The following is a 15,033-nucleotide window of genomic DNA, read 5'->3' on the forward strand; positions in this document are numbered from 1 at the left end:
GCCATGCATCCTGAGGGCCTGGGGCTCAGAAACCGCCTCTGGGGGAGCAGGTGGGGGGCCAGGCACCAAGGAGGGGTGGTCCTGGCTATGAGAACTGGCCGCTTCCCACCCGACTCCCCTCCGGACCCCCTGGGGCACATGCTGACCCAGGGACAGACGCTGGGGGCCTTGGTGGAGGGCCTCTACATCTGGGGTGAAGGTTGAGCCCATAAACCACACAGTTTTGTAAGATGGTCCACACCACGGACCACGAATGGGAGCAGAACGTGGCAGGAACCCACGCGACTGTTTCCCCAGTGGCCAGGGTGTCTTCCTTCCCATGGGGGCACGTCGTGGGCAGGTCGTACCTTTGAGGCTCTGGCCGCTCTAGCCGGCTAGAGTGCTGGGCTGAGGCCACGCCATGCTCGGCCCTCCCCACCGCCCATCACAGAGCCAGCATCTCTAACACTGCTGGAACTTTCCACAGACATGACTTTCAACAGCTGCACGTCCTCGGTCAGGCAGATGAGCGCTGGTCTCCGTGGGCTCCTCCCATCCGGGCTGATCCCGGTCTCTGATGGTTACACTGACTGCCGCTGGAGGGGCCTGGGAGGCAGGCTCTCGGGCTTCGCCGGAGCTCCTCGGGACAAGCTCCCGGGGGCAGAACACCACTGGCTCCGGACCACAGATGTCTTCTACTCATCACTGCACAGGGAAGCCACCTGGGACGGGGCCAGACCTTCCACTGAGCCGTCCTCTGCCCACACCACAGAGGCCCGGGAGACGTGCGCTCTGGCTGAGCAGGGTACCTGCGTGGAGCTCACCCAATTTCAAGGAATTCTCACACCGTGGGATGCCGGGGTCAGGTTTCCCTTGGGAGTGGTGACTCAGAGGTCCCCAGAATCCGCCAAGGTCTGGGGTGTGCTGACAAAGGCGGGCTGCTGCGGTCAAGGCCGGGCCACCAGACCCAGAAGCAGAGACCGGCCGCTGACCCCTGGGTTCACCTCGAGCCGGTCCCCTCCCCACTGGGCCTCAGTTTCCCATGCAGAGCTCCAGACGGCAAGGAGGGGCATAGGACGAGGGGCCATGATGGGGGGGTGCCAGGGCCCTCCGCAGATGGGGCCCCCACCCTGGGGCCGGGCCGCAGCGAGCCCTGAGAGCTGGCTGGGAAGCTGGGGCTTCATCTGGGCTGTCAAGTAGGTGCTCCCCAAAGCCACACATCCCAGGTCCCCAGCGTTGGGACCCTTGGCCTGAGAGCTGGTTCAGCAGTGGGCGGTGGGGTGGGGATGGGAGACAGCGACATTGAGAAGTCATCATTTCCTGCTCATTTTAAACATTTTGTGAGACCCTTCGACCCAGCCCTTTCCTTTCTCCCCGGGCCTCCCGCCTCCCGTTGATTTTCCTGTTTACTACGCCCCAGAGGCTGGCCCTGACCCGGCTTCGCTGGGGCCAGTTCCCGAAAGGATGGTCGGAAGCCATTTCCAGCTTCAGGCCCCCAAGTCCTGAGCAGCGGGGCTGGCTGGGGCAGGGTCCTCCCACTGCCAGGTCTGAGTCCTCCTGGCTTCTCCAAACCCACTTATGTTCCCTCCTGCAGAGGAAGGGCCCTGTAGGGGGACACAGAGACCCCTCCCCCTCCTCCTCCCTTTGCCCCCTCCTCCCCCTCCTCTATCAAGGGCCTCCAGCTAAGCTACAACAGGCCACCTACCTGCCCACAGCCTGTGAGGCTGGGGCTCTTGAAGGCCAAAACCCAGCGCCCAGAGCAAGGTGCATGGCTTGGCCCAGGCTTTGTTCAGTAAATGCCCTCCAGCTGTGAATGTGGCCCCGGGTTGTCGGAGTCTGGGACCCAAGGAGGACCCACCTCCATCCTGACAAGCACATTTGCAAGGGTCAGTTTGGTTTGGGAGCAGGATGGTGGTGACCCCCGCCTTCCAAAGTCCAGAACGGCCCCTTCTGGGGGATGCTATTGAGGTGTCTCAGGGATGGGATGCTTCAGGGAAGGGCTCCACGCGATCTTATAAGGGCACTGTCGAGTGCCTGCCTTGCTGTGTGAACTCCCACATGCCCGAGGCAGCTCCGGCTGCCCAGGGCGGCCTGGGGTCAGGTCACGTGGACCATCAGACCAGGAGAGCCGGAAGTCGTCATAACATCCGGCATTCCCAGCCTGGGCTCACTTTTCAATCCTCGGCCAGACCTGTGGGGTGAGTGGGGTAGGAAGGAATATTCCCGTTTTCCAAAGGGAAAAAGTAAGGCTCTGAAAGGTGAGGTGACTCTTCCAAGGTCACGAAGGTAGTGAGTGGCAGGACGAAGCTTTGGACGTGGGCTTCCTGCCATCAGCGAAGGAGAGGACAGTCCTGGGGGACGTTTCCTGTCCTGGGGGGTCTGGCAGGATGCTGGGGACAGGGGCCGTGGGCTGCAGAGCCCAGTGCCAGGGGAGGCTGTTGCCCCCAAGGGCCAGGCTGGTGCATCTGGCTCCTGGCCAGCTCCCAGGCTGGGCTCAAGGCTGAGCAGTGTCCAGGAGCCCCACGGGGAAACGCAGCAGCCTGGCTGCCAAGGTGGGAACTTTCTTCTAAGTGTAAGCAGAAACAGTGGCCTCCGGGGGCCTCTGATGCCTGCTGTGTGGCTCTGAGGTCCCCCGAGCGGAAACACCTGCTCAACCCCGGGGACGCAGGCGGCCGGCACAGCTCCGTGCGTGAGAGCGCGCCAGGTAGAGCCGGTACACCCTCCCCTCAACCAGCGGCCGGGCCACACAGCCCCTGCTCCACTCGGCAGAGGAAGTGAGCAGAGGGGCAGCTGGAGGGGGTGCCCAATGCTGGGCCTGGCTGGGGAGGGGCTGGCACTGCGGCCACCACCTGGGCCAAGGTGGCCGGGGGAGAAAGCAGGGGCTTTGGTGTCTGCTGTGATAGGTGGTGGCCAAGGGGCTGCACTAGGCCCCAAGAGGGCTGGCCACGGGGGCTTTCTTGGGCTGGCCTGGCAGCGGTGCGGAAACCAGTGAGTGGGCCTCCTGGAGGAGCTGCTGGCTGCTGTTTGACAGGTTAGCAGGTCAGCTCAGGAAGCCCCGAGTGGTCATTCACACGCCAGCTAGACAGGCCAGCAGCAGCTTGCCCCACCTGGAGAGCTTCTGGAGAGGTCTGAGGAGGGAAGCAGGCTCCCTGGGCCATGCTGTATACGGTCCTCTCCCTCTCTACTCTGTGTGCCAGTGGTCCTGCAGGCAGGACAGTCTCGCCCAGCCCCTAGCTGGGCCACTGTGAATAAAAGGAGGAGATGAAGATTTCATTGCTTTGGAAACAGTAGAGCCCTGGAAGGATAAATGGGGTTTTTAAAAAACAGCTTCAGGTGTGGCTGGATCCAGGAGCTCCAGTGATGCCATCTAGTCTTTATCTCTGTCTCTGCGCTCCTCGAGCTCCACTCCGCACAGTAGGACAAAGACAGCTTGAGTGCCCCTGGCTCAGTGTCTCTTGTGGAAGATGGACTCTGTCCTGGTCAGCCTGGATCACATGCCCCCTCTTGGGTCTGGCTCAGAATGTCACCCAACTGTACTCATGCGTTTGTCCACACACTGAGCGTCCACATTGTGCCGGACACTGCAGCTCCCCCCAGGTTGTCCCCCCAACCCCAGACCTCAGGAGCGAGTCCTGATCCAGGGGCGTAAACCATGTTGAATGAAACCTTATGGAAAAAACTACCATTCCTGCCCCCAATGGTGGGCCTAGCCATCAGGTGGGACATGTGAGGAAGGTGCCCGGAAGAGGAGCCCTGGGGTGCTGGCAGCCACACGGTCCAAGGCTGTCCCCTGGGGTTCTAAGAATGAGAGAAGCGCCTGTTTCATTTTAAACGTGACCTCTGCTGGGCATTGCAGATGGCAGAAATTTCGTTATGCTCGTTCTTTGTGTTCGAATGTTTACCATGGGGGGGAAAATACCATTTTCTTTTGTGTAAAAAAAATGTATCTGGTAAATACAAACATGTTTGTTTTTCCCCAGTTGGTGGAACGCGGCAACTCGGCTATGAAGCTTGCCCGCGCATTTCTTCCGTGTGTTTCCTGGAAAGCCTGGAGTGCCCGCGACCCCGCCTTAGTCACGGAGTCAGGCTGTCATCTCTCGGCCTCCCCGCGACCGGGCACCACGGGCCGTGGACACAGTGGCCCTCTCCCTGCTTGCTGTGGCGCGGAGGTGAACCCCCCCCGACATCAGGCATCTGGCGCCTGTTACAGCTGAAGAGGGACCGGCTGTGCCCACGTGCCCACGTGCCCACGGTGGACCGGGAGGCAGGGGACCGAGAACCTCTGCTCTCTCCACCCTCCTGGGATGCCCCAAAGCCACCTATGAGGGAACCCCAGTTACGCTGCCCTCAGCCCTCACGTCAGTCCCTAGGGTCACGCTCCCAAGCGCCCATCAACGTGGCACCTTCAGACCGCAGAGGCTTATTCTCCCCCGGTTCTGGGTTGGGAAGTCTGACAGGCGTCACAGGGCACGCTCCCTACAGAGGCTGTGGGGGTCCCTTCCGCCTGTCCCCACCCCTGCCCCTGATGGTGGTCCTCGCAGTCGCACGCGTCCCTGCTGCTCTGGTCCCGAGACACAAGTCACTGGAGGACGGCCAAGCCCCCTCTGGCCTGCCTCATCTCAACTCGACCACACCTGCGAGGGCCGCGAGGGAGACGTGGTGTGTGGACAGGAGCAAATTCACCCAGATTCCCATCAAAGGACCCACCATGGGCCTGCGGCTCACCGGGCAGTCACCGATTCCTTGTGGCATCCGCGGTGGGTCCCCACGGGAGCGGGGAGGCAGGGTGAGGACAGGGAGCTGCTCTGGCAGAATGTTCTTCCCCACATCCCTGCACGCCGGCCTCTCACTTCGCTGGGTCTCTGCTCCTGGGTCACCTCCTCATGGAAGCCTCCTGCACTGACCCCCACCCCAGACGGTACCCCAGCACTCTCCTCCTGCCTTCTCTTCCTCCCCCAGGAGCAGGGCACCCCCAGAGCCACGGAGAAGGGACGCTCTGGGTCACTGTCCCGTGTCAGCACCGAGCACGGCAGGAAGGTGCCCCATAAACACACCCCGGGTCTGGAGACCCAGCGACCTCCTCCGCAGCCCTGCTCAGATCTACCCAGCAGCTCCCTGGGCCCCCTGGGTGCACCAAGTTTGTTCTGCTATCCAGGCTGGGGTCAGCCCAGGTGGCCATGAAGCCCGGGACTGGACGTGTAACCGCTAACCCGGGGGAGGGGCCCAGCTCCACAGACAGACGGACGGCTGGGCAGGTGGGCAGGGAGGGTGCTGTGGCCTATGACCTGGCACATGGCGTCTGGCTGTCTGGGACCCGCAGGCCCTTGGTGGCAACAGTGTGGGAGGGACGGGAGCTGTGGGTGGAGGGACAGGGACACCTGCGTGTTCTTCCCTCGCATCACCTCCAGGGCTGCCGTCCTAAGTGGGAAGCCGATGTTGAGTACAGCCTCACTTGGGAAAGGAGGCCGGATGGCCCCCTTGAGTGAGGGCCTCTGGGGAGCCGGGGGAGGGGTGCAGGTCCCTCTCACGGGCAGCATCTCGCCCCCTGCAATTCGAAGGCTCATCTCTCCCCAGCCCTGCCCTCTGGGAACCAGCTTTCCTTCGAAGTAGGAGAGCCCGTTCGTGCATGACACCACCAGAGAGTCCCTCCCCACCCAGCCTCACGGGGCAGCCACATGCACAAGGTGCCCGCGTGCTGGGCGCTCAGCCCACACCCAGACATCCACCACCTGCCCCCCCCCCCGCCGCCCTGAGCACAGCACCGGCCTGAATGCAAGTCCCGAGTGGTGGGGCTTGGCCCAGCCCCAGCACCCCGGACCTGGCCTGACAGTGGCCCCGGGCGCCCATGTCCAAGTCCTGGCCGAGGCTGCAAGGCCCCCCACAGACACACACCCTAATCCCATTAGGGCCCGCCTGCTGGTACTGCCAGGGGAGAGTATGCTGTCTCCCCTCTGCAGGGTGACAGGCCGGGTGGGGCGCTTCGATCTGATCTGCTCCATGCAAAGACCCTACTGTGGCTGAGGAAGCCCGAGACAGGCTGGGGCAGGCCAGGAGCCCCCTCCTCCAGCCGGTCCCCGCACGCCCACCACATGAAAGACTTGCCTTTCCTTGCTGATTTTTGAAAATTATTGCACCAAATGTTTACCAGTGAAGCGCTGATTGTGATGATAAGGAGGCTGGGGGAGCCAAGAGAAAGAGCCCAGGGCGGGAGAGAGGGAGGTCACAAAACCCCCTTTCTGGGCACGGAGCTCCAATCCCAGAGCGTCCCTGGAATTTGCCACCAAAGAGCCTGTTTTTATTTAAATGGCCCTGAGCAGAGTCTCTGACTAAGCTAACATTCCCACGCCAACACGCAGGCGTCTCTCGTTTTTTGGCCCACTTTTTCCTTAGCTGTCAAGGCATTAATATAGAAGAATTCTGGTCTTACTTAAGCACGGGGTTGGGGGGGTTTCCCTTCCCCTGGGAGATGCAGAACTAGCTCCAGCTGGGCTCTACCTGCGGCCCTCTGAGCTGCGGTTTGCTTCAGGAGCACTGTGGGCCGAACCCCGATTTCCAGCCTCGCTCGCTCGCTCGCTCGCTCAATCGCTCGGTGGCAGGGGGGCCAGGGGGAAGTGTGGGGGAGGACGGAAGTTCTAAACATGTTTAAATGTGTCGGGAGCAAGCGGGAGGGAGCCTGAGAAAGAGGCTGAGGCCAAGGATGGTGGAGCCCCACCTGGGCTGTAGGGCCGCCTGGCCCCTCTTGCGCAATTCTTCCCTGTGAAAATAAAAGTGGACTGACTTTTAAAGGGAAATTTCCAGCTATTTTTAACCCCAGAAAGGAAGAAAGGGAACGAGGAGGAGGAGGCCAGGAGAGAGGGAGGGAGAGAGGGAGGAGGGACTCCCTGCGCAGCGGCCAGCCTTTCTGTGAGTGACTCAGGCCTGTGCTAAGCCGCCGTTTCTACTGAGCCTGAGGGGTGGGGCTGAGCAGTTTCGTCCCCTGGGGCCCTCTCTTTTTGGAGAAAGTTCTGGGCTGCAGCCAACCTGGCTGGGCAGGGTGGAAGGTCCCCAGAGCTGTCCTCCTCAGAGCCCCCCCTTCCTCCTCCCCTGAAGGTTCTGTGGGGTCCTGGAACCCATGGGGTGAGGACTGGTGTGAGCAGACCCCGGTGCCGGGCTGGGTTCCACAACCACACTCAGAGCATCGGTGTCCTGTCCATCCCCCGGGCATGGGGACAGCTTCCCTGTTGGGTCCCAGCCCCCTTGGCCAGCCCCTGCCTGGAGGGTCATGTCTGAGCTCCAAAACCCTCTCAGAGCCTGTGCCCATGATGTCCCTCCTCCACAGGGCTCCCCTGATTTTTCCAGCATCCAAGCAGTACCCTCGAGTCCCCACAGAGTTTTCCTCCTCGGAGCCTCAGCCTCCAAGGGACACCCAGAGTTAAGCCACCAAACCCTGAGTGTCCCAGCCCCAGGCCCGGCTGGGCTGGGTTCCAGTTCTGTGGCCCGCTGAGGGAATCCAGGGGCCTGGAGAGGTCCACGCAGGGATCCTCCTTCTCAGGGCAGGGGACGCCATGCCCAGGGCCACCTGCAGTGGGGTTTCCGTTCTGAGCAGTGCAGGGGCTGCTGGGAGAGGCAGAGGCAGGTGGTCTCTGTCAGGCTTTGGCGCCCCGGCAGCCCGTGTCTCAAGTGACAAGTCTGTGGTCGTCACAGGCCACCCCAGCCCATGCTCACTAGCTCACCTGCTCAGGAAGGCGGGCTACCTGTTCAGGGACTTGCCCAGGCAATGCACTCCCTGGGCTCCAGGCCTGCCTCCGTGATCCCAACCCTCCTTCCTGGCGCTCGCCGGCAGGAGGGAGCGGGCCCTCGGCCTGCGCTGACAAGAGGACTTGGGCCTCCTGCGCAGTGACCACCAGGGTAAGTAGGTGTACAGGACCCCCGCAGGCAGGGCCCCGTGCAGGTTCCTGCTAGTCACAGCTGCACAGGGAGTGACAGACGTCATCCGGGAGCTCTGCGATGGCTTCCTGGAGGAAGAAAAGACTAAGGGGTGAGGGGTCATTTCTGCAGAGGATAAGACGATGCAGACAGCAGAGCAGGGCTCTGACCCATCGCTGATGGGTCCCCAGGGAGACACCCAGCCCCTGCAGGTGGCCCCAGCCAGCCCCCTCCTCGGGCCGACGGCCGGGTACACACCTGGGCCTGGTGACTGCGGACCCCTACATAAGGAGCAAGAGGCAAATGGGGAAGTGAACTATAGAGCTTGGCCTAGGCCCTTCCTCCTCAGAACAAGGGGGAGCCCTCCAAGGTCTGCTTGAACCCATCCCCAGGCAAGCACAACAGCACGCTAGGGGCCCCGCATCCAACTCTGGGGACTAGGTGGCTAGCCCCGCCTGTCCATCCGAAGCAGGGCCTCAAAGCCCTAAGTCCACACCTTGGGAAAACTCTCAGCCCTCTGGGAAATGCTCTTGAATTTAGGAGATAGGACTCTGGAAAGGACGTGGCAAAAGGGCCACTGAGGCCCAGGGGCAGTGCTGGTCCCTTGGGGGGACCAGTGGCCAGAGTCCAGTGCTGCGCCCGCACCTGGCGTTGGCTGGTTGTGCCCGGGGTAACAGGCCGGACACTCCTCAGGCCCCCAGGCTCTCTTTACAAGGAGGTCACACATGTTTTACAATCAGCTTCAAAAGGTGGTGAGTGAGGCCCTGCCCCTGTGTTCTACAACCTTCCCACAGCTGCTCTGGAGGGCACCCCTCCCCCAGGTCAGGCCAGCGCCCCTGTTACGGGCCAGACCCAGACCCTCAGCCCAGTTTGTGAGTCCTAGCTCCTTCCCCTCTGCTCCAGAACCCATGAACCCACACCAAGCAGACGTGGGCTCACACCCTAAGTCCCACCGGCTGCTCCCACCTCTCGAACCACATCAGTGGTATCTGCCCGGCCCACCACAGCCCTCCAGGGACCCACCTGCTGCTGTGGACAGCGGCCCAGACCAGGCCTGGCCAGGAGCCAGCCTTGGCCTAGCTTTTCTGAAAACTCAGGAGCACCTGCTTACTTTTCCCCAACCCCCCAGGGCTGTGAGGGGCCCCGGGGGGCCCAGAAGCACCCAGACCAACCACAGGGGGAGGAGCAGGCCCAGCACCCGCCGACCAGGAGACTTGGGCCTCGCCACTCCTTAGAATCCTGGGGAGCTCTAAACACATTGCCCCCCCCCCCCGCCCCCAAAGCAGGCTGAGTCACTGCTGACCACCCCCTTGCCAAATGGGCCGGGAGGGGTTTTCTTATGGGGGCAGGAATGGCCCAAACATCAGCATGGCCTCCCCAGCCTGCCCTGACCATGGCACCCCAGTATCTGGAGGCAGCAGGGAGAGGAGCGGACCCAAATCAGTCCCCCTAAGGTGAGCGTGTGGGGCTCTTTTCTCCGCTGGGGCCTGAAAGCTGGCCAGGGGAGACACCGAGAACCTGAGCTGGCCCCTGGCCACAGCCAGCAGCCCCTCCAGAAGCCAGCCCTGCAGCCTCACCCCTACGGGTTCAAGCTCCCCAGCCAGCCTGGGGCCCCTTCCCCAGAAGCCTTGTCTCAACCAGGAGCCCAGCCCCTCGCCACCCCACCCCACACCCTCCATCAGGTTTCTGGAGTGGCCTGTGCCCTGCGTCTACCTCCCTTCCTTTGCTTCTCCCAGGTGCCCCACATCTACCATCCACACGTCGTCATAGACTGGCTGAACCCCTCCCCTCCCATCCCCTCCCTCCAAACCCCTGGGCTGGTAAGTTTGATCAAGAAGAGTCAGGCCAGGGGCGCCTGGGTGGCTCAGTGGGTTAAGCGGCTGCCTTCGGCTCAGGTCATGATCCCAGGGTCCTGGGATTGAGCCCCCGCATCGGGTTCTCTGCTCAGCGGGGAGCCTGCTTCCCTCTCTCTCTCTGCCTGCCTCTCTGCCTCTGTGATCTTTCTCTGTCTGTCAAATAAATAAATAAAATCTTAAAAAAAAGAAGAAGAAGAAGAAGAAGAAGAGTCAGGCCAGGCCAGAAAGCTCAGGCCTAATTTGTGAATGAAAGAGCTCTGGGTCCCCAAGCCAGGGGCCCTGCCCACCCCCATCCGCCTCAGGCCAGCCCCTGCCTTGGCCAAACACAAACTCTTCCCAGTCCCAGGTACTCTGGCTTTCCTGGGTCTCCTTGGCCCCTCTTGCCCATGGGGGTACCCCAGGCAGCAGGTGGCACAGGGGTTGGAAGCCTGGGAAGCCTGGCTGTCCTGTCTACCAGGGGCTGAGGAGAGCCCTGGCTCCTGGGTGAGGCCCAGAGTGGAGTTAGCACAGCTGGGCCGACCCAGGTAGTGCTTCCCTCCGCAGTGCTCCCTCCTCCCCTCCTCCCTCCAGGGCTCCCTCCTCTGGTCCTTCCTCCAGAGCTGCCTCCTCCCCTCCTCTCTCTGAAGCTCCCCCCTCCACTCCTCCTTCCAGGGCTCCCTCTACCCCTCCTTCCAGAGCTGCTCCAAGGCAGGAGCGTGAAAACCTGCTCCCAAGCCCGGGCTGAACTTTTGGCCCAAAGCCCATTGACAGAAGGCAGGGCCCCAGCCGAGGGCACCCAGGCAGTGGCTCAGGGAAGAGGGGGTTTCTCCTGAAGCCTTCAGTTCTTCCCCAAGAGTAGAGGGTGTGTGGTGCTCAGAGCCCTGTGCCTGTGGGCTGGGGAGGGGGGGACAGAGAGGGACTTTGCAGCCACTCTCTTCCTTCTACGGACAATCTCCTCCAGCCCCCCCACCCCCACCCCGCTGCTCTACATAAACATGTCTCTGCCTCCAGGCGCCTCAGCTCCCGGGCCAGTGCCCGGGAGAGAAGTTACCCCAGGCTCTGGGAAGTGCAGCCAGCTTCTGGGGGGAGATGGGGGCAGCTGCCCTGGCCTGGCCTGGCTGTCCCTCCAGCACTCACAGCATCCCAGCCGCCACCAGTGCCACACACAAGCCCAGCGCGACAGGTGCGCTGAGAAGAGTCAGGTGTCCAGTCTGCCCACCACCAGCCATCCCACTCTGCCCACGCTGAGGCGCTCCCCGCATGCTTCGCGGCCTGGGGTTCTGCGGACCTGCAAGTGCTCCTTCCCCAGGCTCCTTCACCCAGCTACCGCCCTCTCAGCCTTTGAGGCTCCCCTCGGGCAGCACCTACCCCAGGAGCCCCCCAGGACGCGGCGCCGCGGCGCCGGGTGCTTGTACCTCCTCCCGCGGTGCTGACCGCCCTGTATTGGGACAGAGGTGTCTGTCCCCAGGGCCAGGCCATTAACTTTGGTTTCAGGGGAGGCTGTGGCAGACATTTCCAACGCACAGCGCTTAACCCGGCTGGGCACAGGATGCCCAAATCTGGCATCGCGGCGGAGAAATAAATCATGCGGAAGGAGCACGTGTGAGGCACCCAGGGCTGCATAGGCGCTAGCAACGAGACTGGGGGGCTCGTGGGCTTTCCCGGGCATCTTAGGCTGGAGGCACCAGAAAAGGGGCTGGACTGTGACCAAGGAGCGTCTAGGGGCGGGTCCCTCCTGGGGGAGTGGCAGCGCAATCGTGTGACCGGGCGTTGGCCCCAGGTTGTCTCGTTGGGGCCCCCAGAACCCTCTTTCCAGAAACCGCAGCCCTGGTGCCACCGTCCCTCGGGGTCGCTAGAGCTTGAGTGTCCGTCGGGTCTCCTGGAGGCTTACAACTGAGTCCTCAGGGCTGCTGGGAGGAGAGCCCTGGTTCAGGGTTTACGTACGGCTGTCGGGGCATGACCTCTCCCGCCCCGGGCCTGGGGACCCCTAAGCGGCCTCGGCCGCCCGTCCCCACCGCGCACGGTACCCTCAGACTCCCCTGTGCCCACTCCGCCCGCGCCTCCTCCGCTATTGAGATGCAAATCTTTGCCAATTGTCGCCGAGCGCGGCGACCGTCGAAGCCGGATCCTTCCGCAGTCCGGAACCAAACTTTTTGTCGCTGAAAACTTTCGAACAAGAAGTAGTCCCTAGGGCTGGCCCTGGGCGCCCCTTAGCCCAGCCAGGGCCTCCAGCACCGGGGAACCAGGGTTCCCGACGCGCGCCCAGCCGGAGCAGACGAGGGCGGTCGGCGCGCGCGCAGGGGCGAGGCCTGGGAGGGCAAGAGGGGTGCGGAGGGATCGGCGGGGCGGGCCCGGGGGGCGGGGCCGGCGGGCGGGGGCGGGGCGCACGGCGGACCGCGCCTCACTAGTGCCTCGGCCGCGGGAGGGAGCGCAGGGGCGCGGGGCGCGGGCGCGGGCGCGAGCGCAGCGGAGGAACGAGCCGGGGAACGAGCGGGGGCACGAGCCGGGCCCGGAGGCCGCGAGGGTCCCAGCGCCGCCCGCCCGCCGAGAAGCAGAGAGCAGCCGCGGGCCGCCGCCGCCGCTCGTGGGACCGTCCGGCGCGCGCCCGTGCGCCCGAGCCCCGCCGTCCCGGCGCAGGAGGCCGCCCCCCGGCGCAGCGGGCAGGGGGCGGGCAGGCATGCTGCGGCTCCCGGCGCCCCTGCTCTGCCTGGTGCTGCTGCCCGCGCTCGCCGCACGAGGTAGGCGCCCGCCCGCGAGCCCGAAACTTTCCGCGCCCTCCGGAAACTTTGACTGCGACCTGCGCGCGAGCCCCGGGCGGCTGGGAGCGGGCGGCCAGCGCGGGGAGGGGGGACCCGGCGACCCGGGGCGCGGGGAGAAGGACCGAGCCTCCCCCGCGCCGCCTGCCCGACCGGGGTGGACCCGCGCCGCCCGCGCCTGGAGCCGGGTTTGAAGCCGGGCGTGGGGCGCCGGGGGCCCCCGGGGCCCCGGGAGGCCCAGCCCTGGGCTCGCCCTCCGTCAGCCACGCGTGGGGCTTGCCGCCGGGGCGGGCGGGCGAGCTGCCTACTGCTTTTCGATTTGAATCGAGTCGGTTTTGGTTTCCTGTTGCTTTGGGGGCCAGTATCTTTTCCCTCGCCGCTGGTCCGCGTCGCGGGCGGATGTTGGGGCGCGGAGCGTGGGGTCCGGGCCGTCGCGCTGCCCTTACAGAGCTGTGCGGCGCGGCCAGGCTGCCTGGCCGTGGTGGGCAGCGGGGCGCCAGGCGGACCGGCCTCCTCCCCATTCAGGACAGTTGGCGAAGGGCCGGGCGAGGGGCGCGGACCCCGGGGTCTCCTTCCCACGCGCGATCGCCACCCCCAGCCAGGCCCCCCGGCGGTCTGGTCTGGGCGGGGGCCGGGGGTGGCGCGGGGGTGCGGAACCCCCAGCCGGGACTGGCGGGACTTTCACTTTGCGGAGTTGGAGTTTGGAAACTCCGAGGGTGAAGGGGGACGTGGAGGAGGCGCCCGTGTCCCTCTCCACTTCACGTCGAGGGATCCAGTGGAGATTAATTCCTCTCTGGCCCTTAAAAGTTGGAGGGGAGACTTAGCGCCCCCCTCCAGAAGGTGGGGTCCCAAGTCACACCCGTCCCCACCCTGGAGGGGCTTAATTTACACAGCGCTGGCGAGATGGGGAGGCAGCGACTGGCTTAATCCCTTCTGGTCGAATTCCTTCCAAACGGGTGTCTTCATTCCCCTCCCTTGGGTGAAGCTGAAGATGCCCGCCCCCCTGGGGCAGGTATTGGGTGTCCTAGAGGCGGGGCCAGGTCCCTGAGGTGTAGCCCAGTGCCCCAGGAGGCGGCCCTGGTGACAATGGGCTGCTCTGATTCCTAGGCGGGCTGGGCGTCAAGCCTCGCAGCTGTCGCCTTTTCCCACGAGCTGGGGGGGGGGCGCAGTGTGGCCACCCCACCCCTCAGCACCGCCCCCTCACAGAACATGTTTGAACAGTAAGACAGTCCTGGTGGCTGGATAGGGGCCCAGCCCCCCTGGGCTCCCCGCTGAAGCCCCATTGAAGAGGGGTCGGGGGTGCTTGGGAGAGTGGCCCAGGGTCATGTCAGATTTCTTAACTGTTGTCCAGATGGCATTTCAGGCCACCTTGTCCACTTTGAGCGTGACCTGCCCACCTGCCACCCAGCCAGCCTGTTGCCCTTCCTCCCCATTTCTGACCACGGAACTCTGGGCAGAGTGTTGAAACCCCTTGGGGTTCACATTTGGGGGTTTCTGAGGTCCCTGGCCCCCAGCAAGCCCATGATGACGCAGAACCTTGTAGGTAGAGGGGTGGCTATGCCGCTTGGGGAGGCCCCTTCCCTGGGTTCAGGGCCCTCCCACCACCCAGGCTGACCTGACGTCTTGCCCCTCCCCAGGTCTGCGATGTTCCCAGCCCAGTGAGGGCTGCCTGAATGGCGGGAAGTGTGAAGTGTTCCCCAACGGCACCGAGGCCTGTGTGTGAGTACGCACCCCTGCGCCCCTGTGGGGACCTGTTGCTTTTGTCGGGAGCAGAGCCCCTGCCTTGTGCATCAGGGGCCAGCGGGGACAGAACACTAGGCCATTGTCTTGTGGAGATGGCCCAGAAGGCTGGGCGCGGTCACGTGCTACTTTTATTGGACAAAGTCTGGCAATTACTTAATCACCAGCAATTACACTGTGTGTGTGGAGCTGGTCCGGCTGCTGGAGGTTCGAGCATGCCTTTGTGGGCCACCTTGGACTCCTGGGGTGTGCTAGGTGGGAATTCCTGGTACCCCATTTCTCCCTAAAGTCCCTGAGAAACAAGTGACCCTCCGGAGAGGCTGGGGGCCTTCAGAGAGGCCCGGTCCCTGGGGGGTGCCTCCTCCGGGCAGGGCCTCTGAGCCAGAAATGGGCTGGTTCAAAGCCAGACCCGCTCCTCTGGCCCTTCCCGGCTCCCCCTCTCTGACCTCAGGGGAGGTTGGGGAGCTCATCCCCCAGGTTGGGGGGGTTACGCGTGCCTGCCGGGGCTCAGGTTCTGTCTTGGCATCTATAGCTCCAACCTCCCCCCCCACCCCCCTTCCCCTGCACCAGACGCCCATCACCCCACCCATCGGCTGCCTGGCCTTGGTCCCCAAAGCTGGGGCAGGAATGTGTGTTGTGGGGTGCGTACCCAGGGCTCGCCCCGATTGGGAAGGGGACTCCTGGTTCAGTCCCGCACCCCACCTGCCCATGCACACCGGCCGCAGAGGAGCGTTTATGTTGTGCCGGTGGCCTGCGGCTGGACTTGGTGAGGTGGGAGTCCGAGGAGGTGGTTGGTGGCTGGAGGAGGGGCCCCTCCT

The 15,033-nt window shown here is 64.0% G+C and overlaps 1 protein-coding gene across 1 annotated transcript in view; it reads left to right on the plus strand.

Moving 5' to 3' along the window:
- The first annotated feature begins 12,120 nt into the window (after positions 1–12,120).
- The window catches only part of SEC16A (SEC16 homolog A, endoplasmic reticulum export factor), an 84,772-nt gene continuing 81,859 nt past the window's right edge, over positions 12,121–15,033 (plus strand). Inside the window, exons 1-2 of the mRNA XM_047698786.1 lie at positions 12,121–12,457; positions 14,113–14,194. Of these exons, the coding sequence (XP_047554742.1) occupies positions 12,397–12,457; positions 14,113–14,194 (143 nt within the window). The 5' untranslated portion in view covers positions 12,121–12,396. The remainder of the gene's footprint in view (positions 12,458–14,112; positions 14,195–15,033) is intronic.

Source organism: Lutra lutra, chromosome 13, assembly GCF_902655055.1.
Source record: "Lutra lutra chromosome 13, mLutLut1.2, whole genome shotgun sequence".
NCBI lineage: Eukaryota > Metazoa > Chordata > Mammalia > Carnivora > Mustelidae > Lutra > Lutra lutra.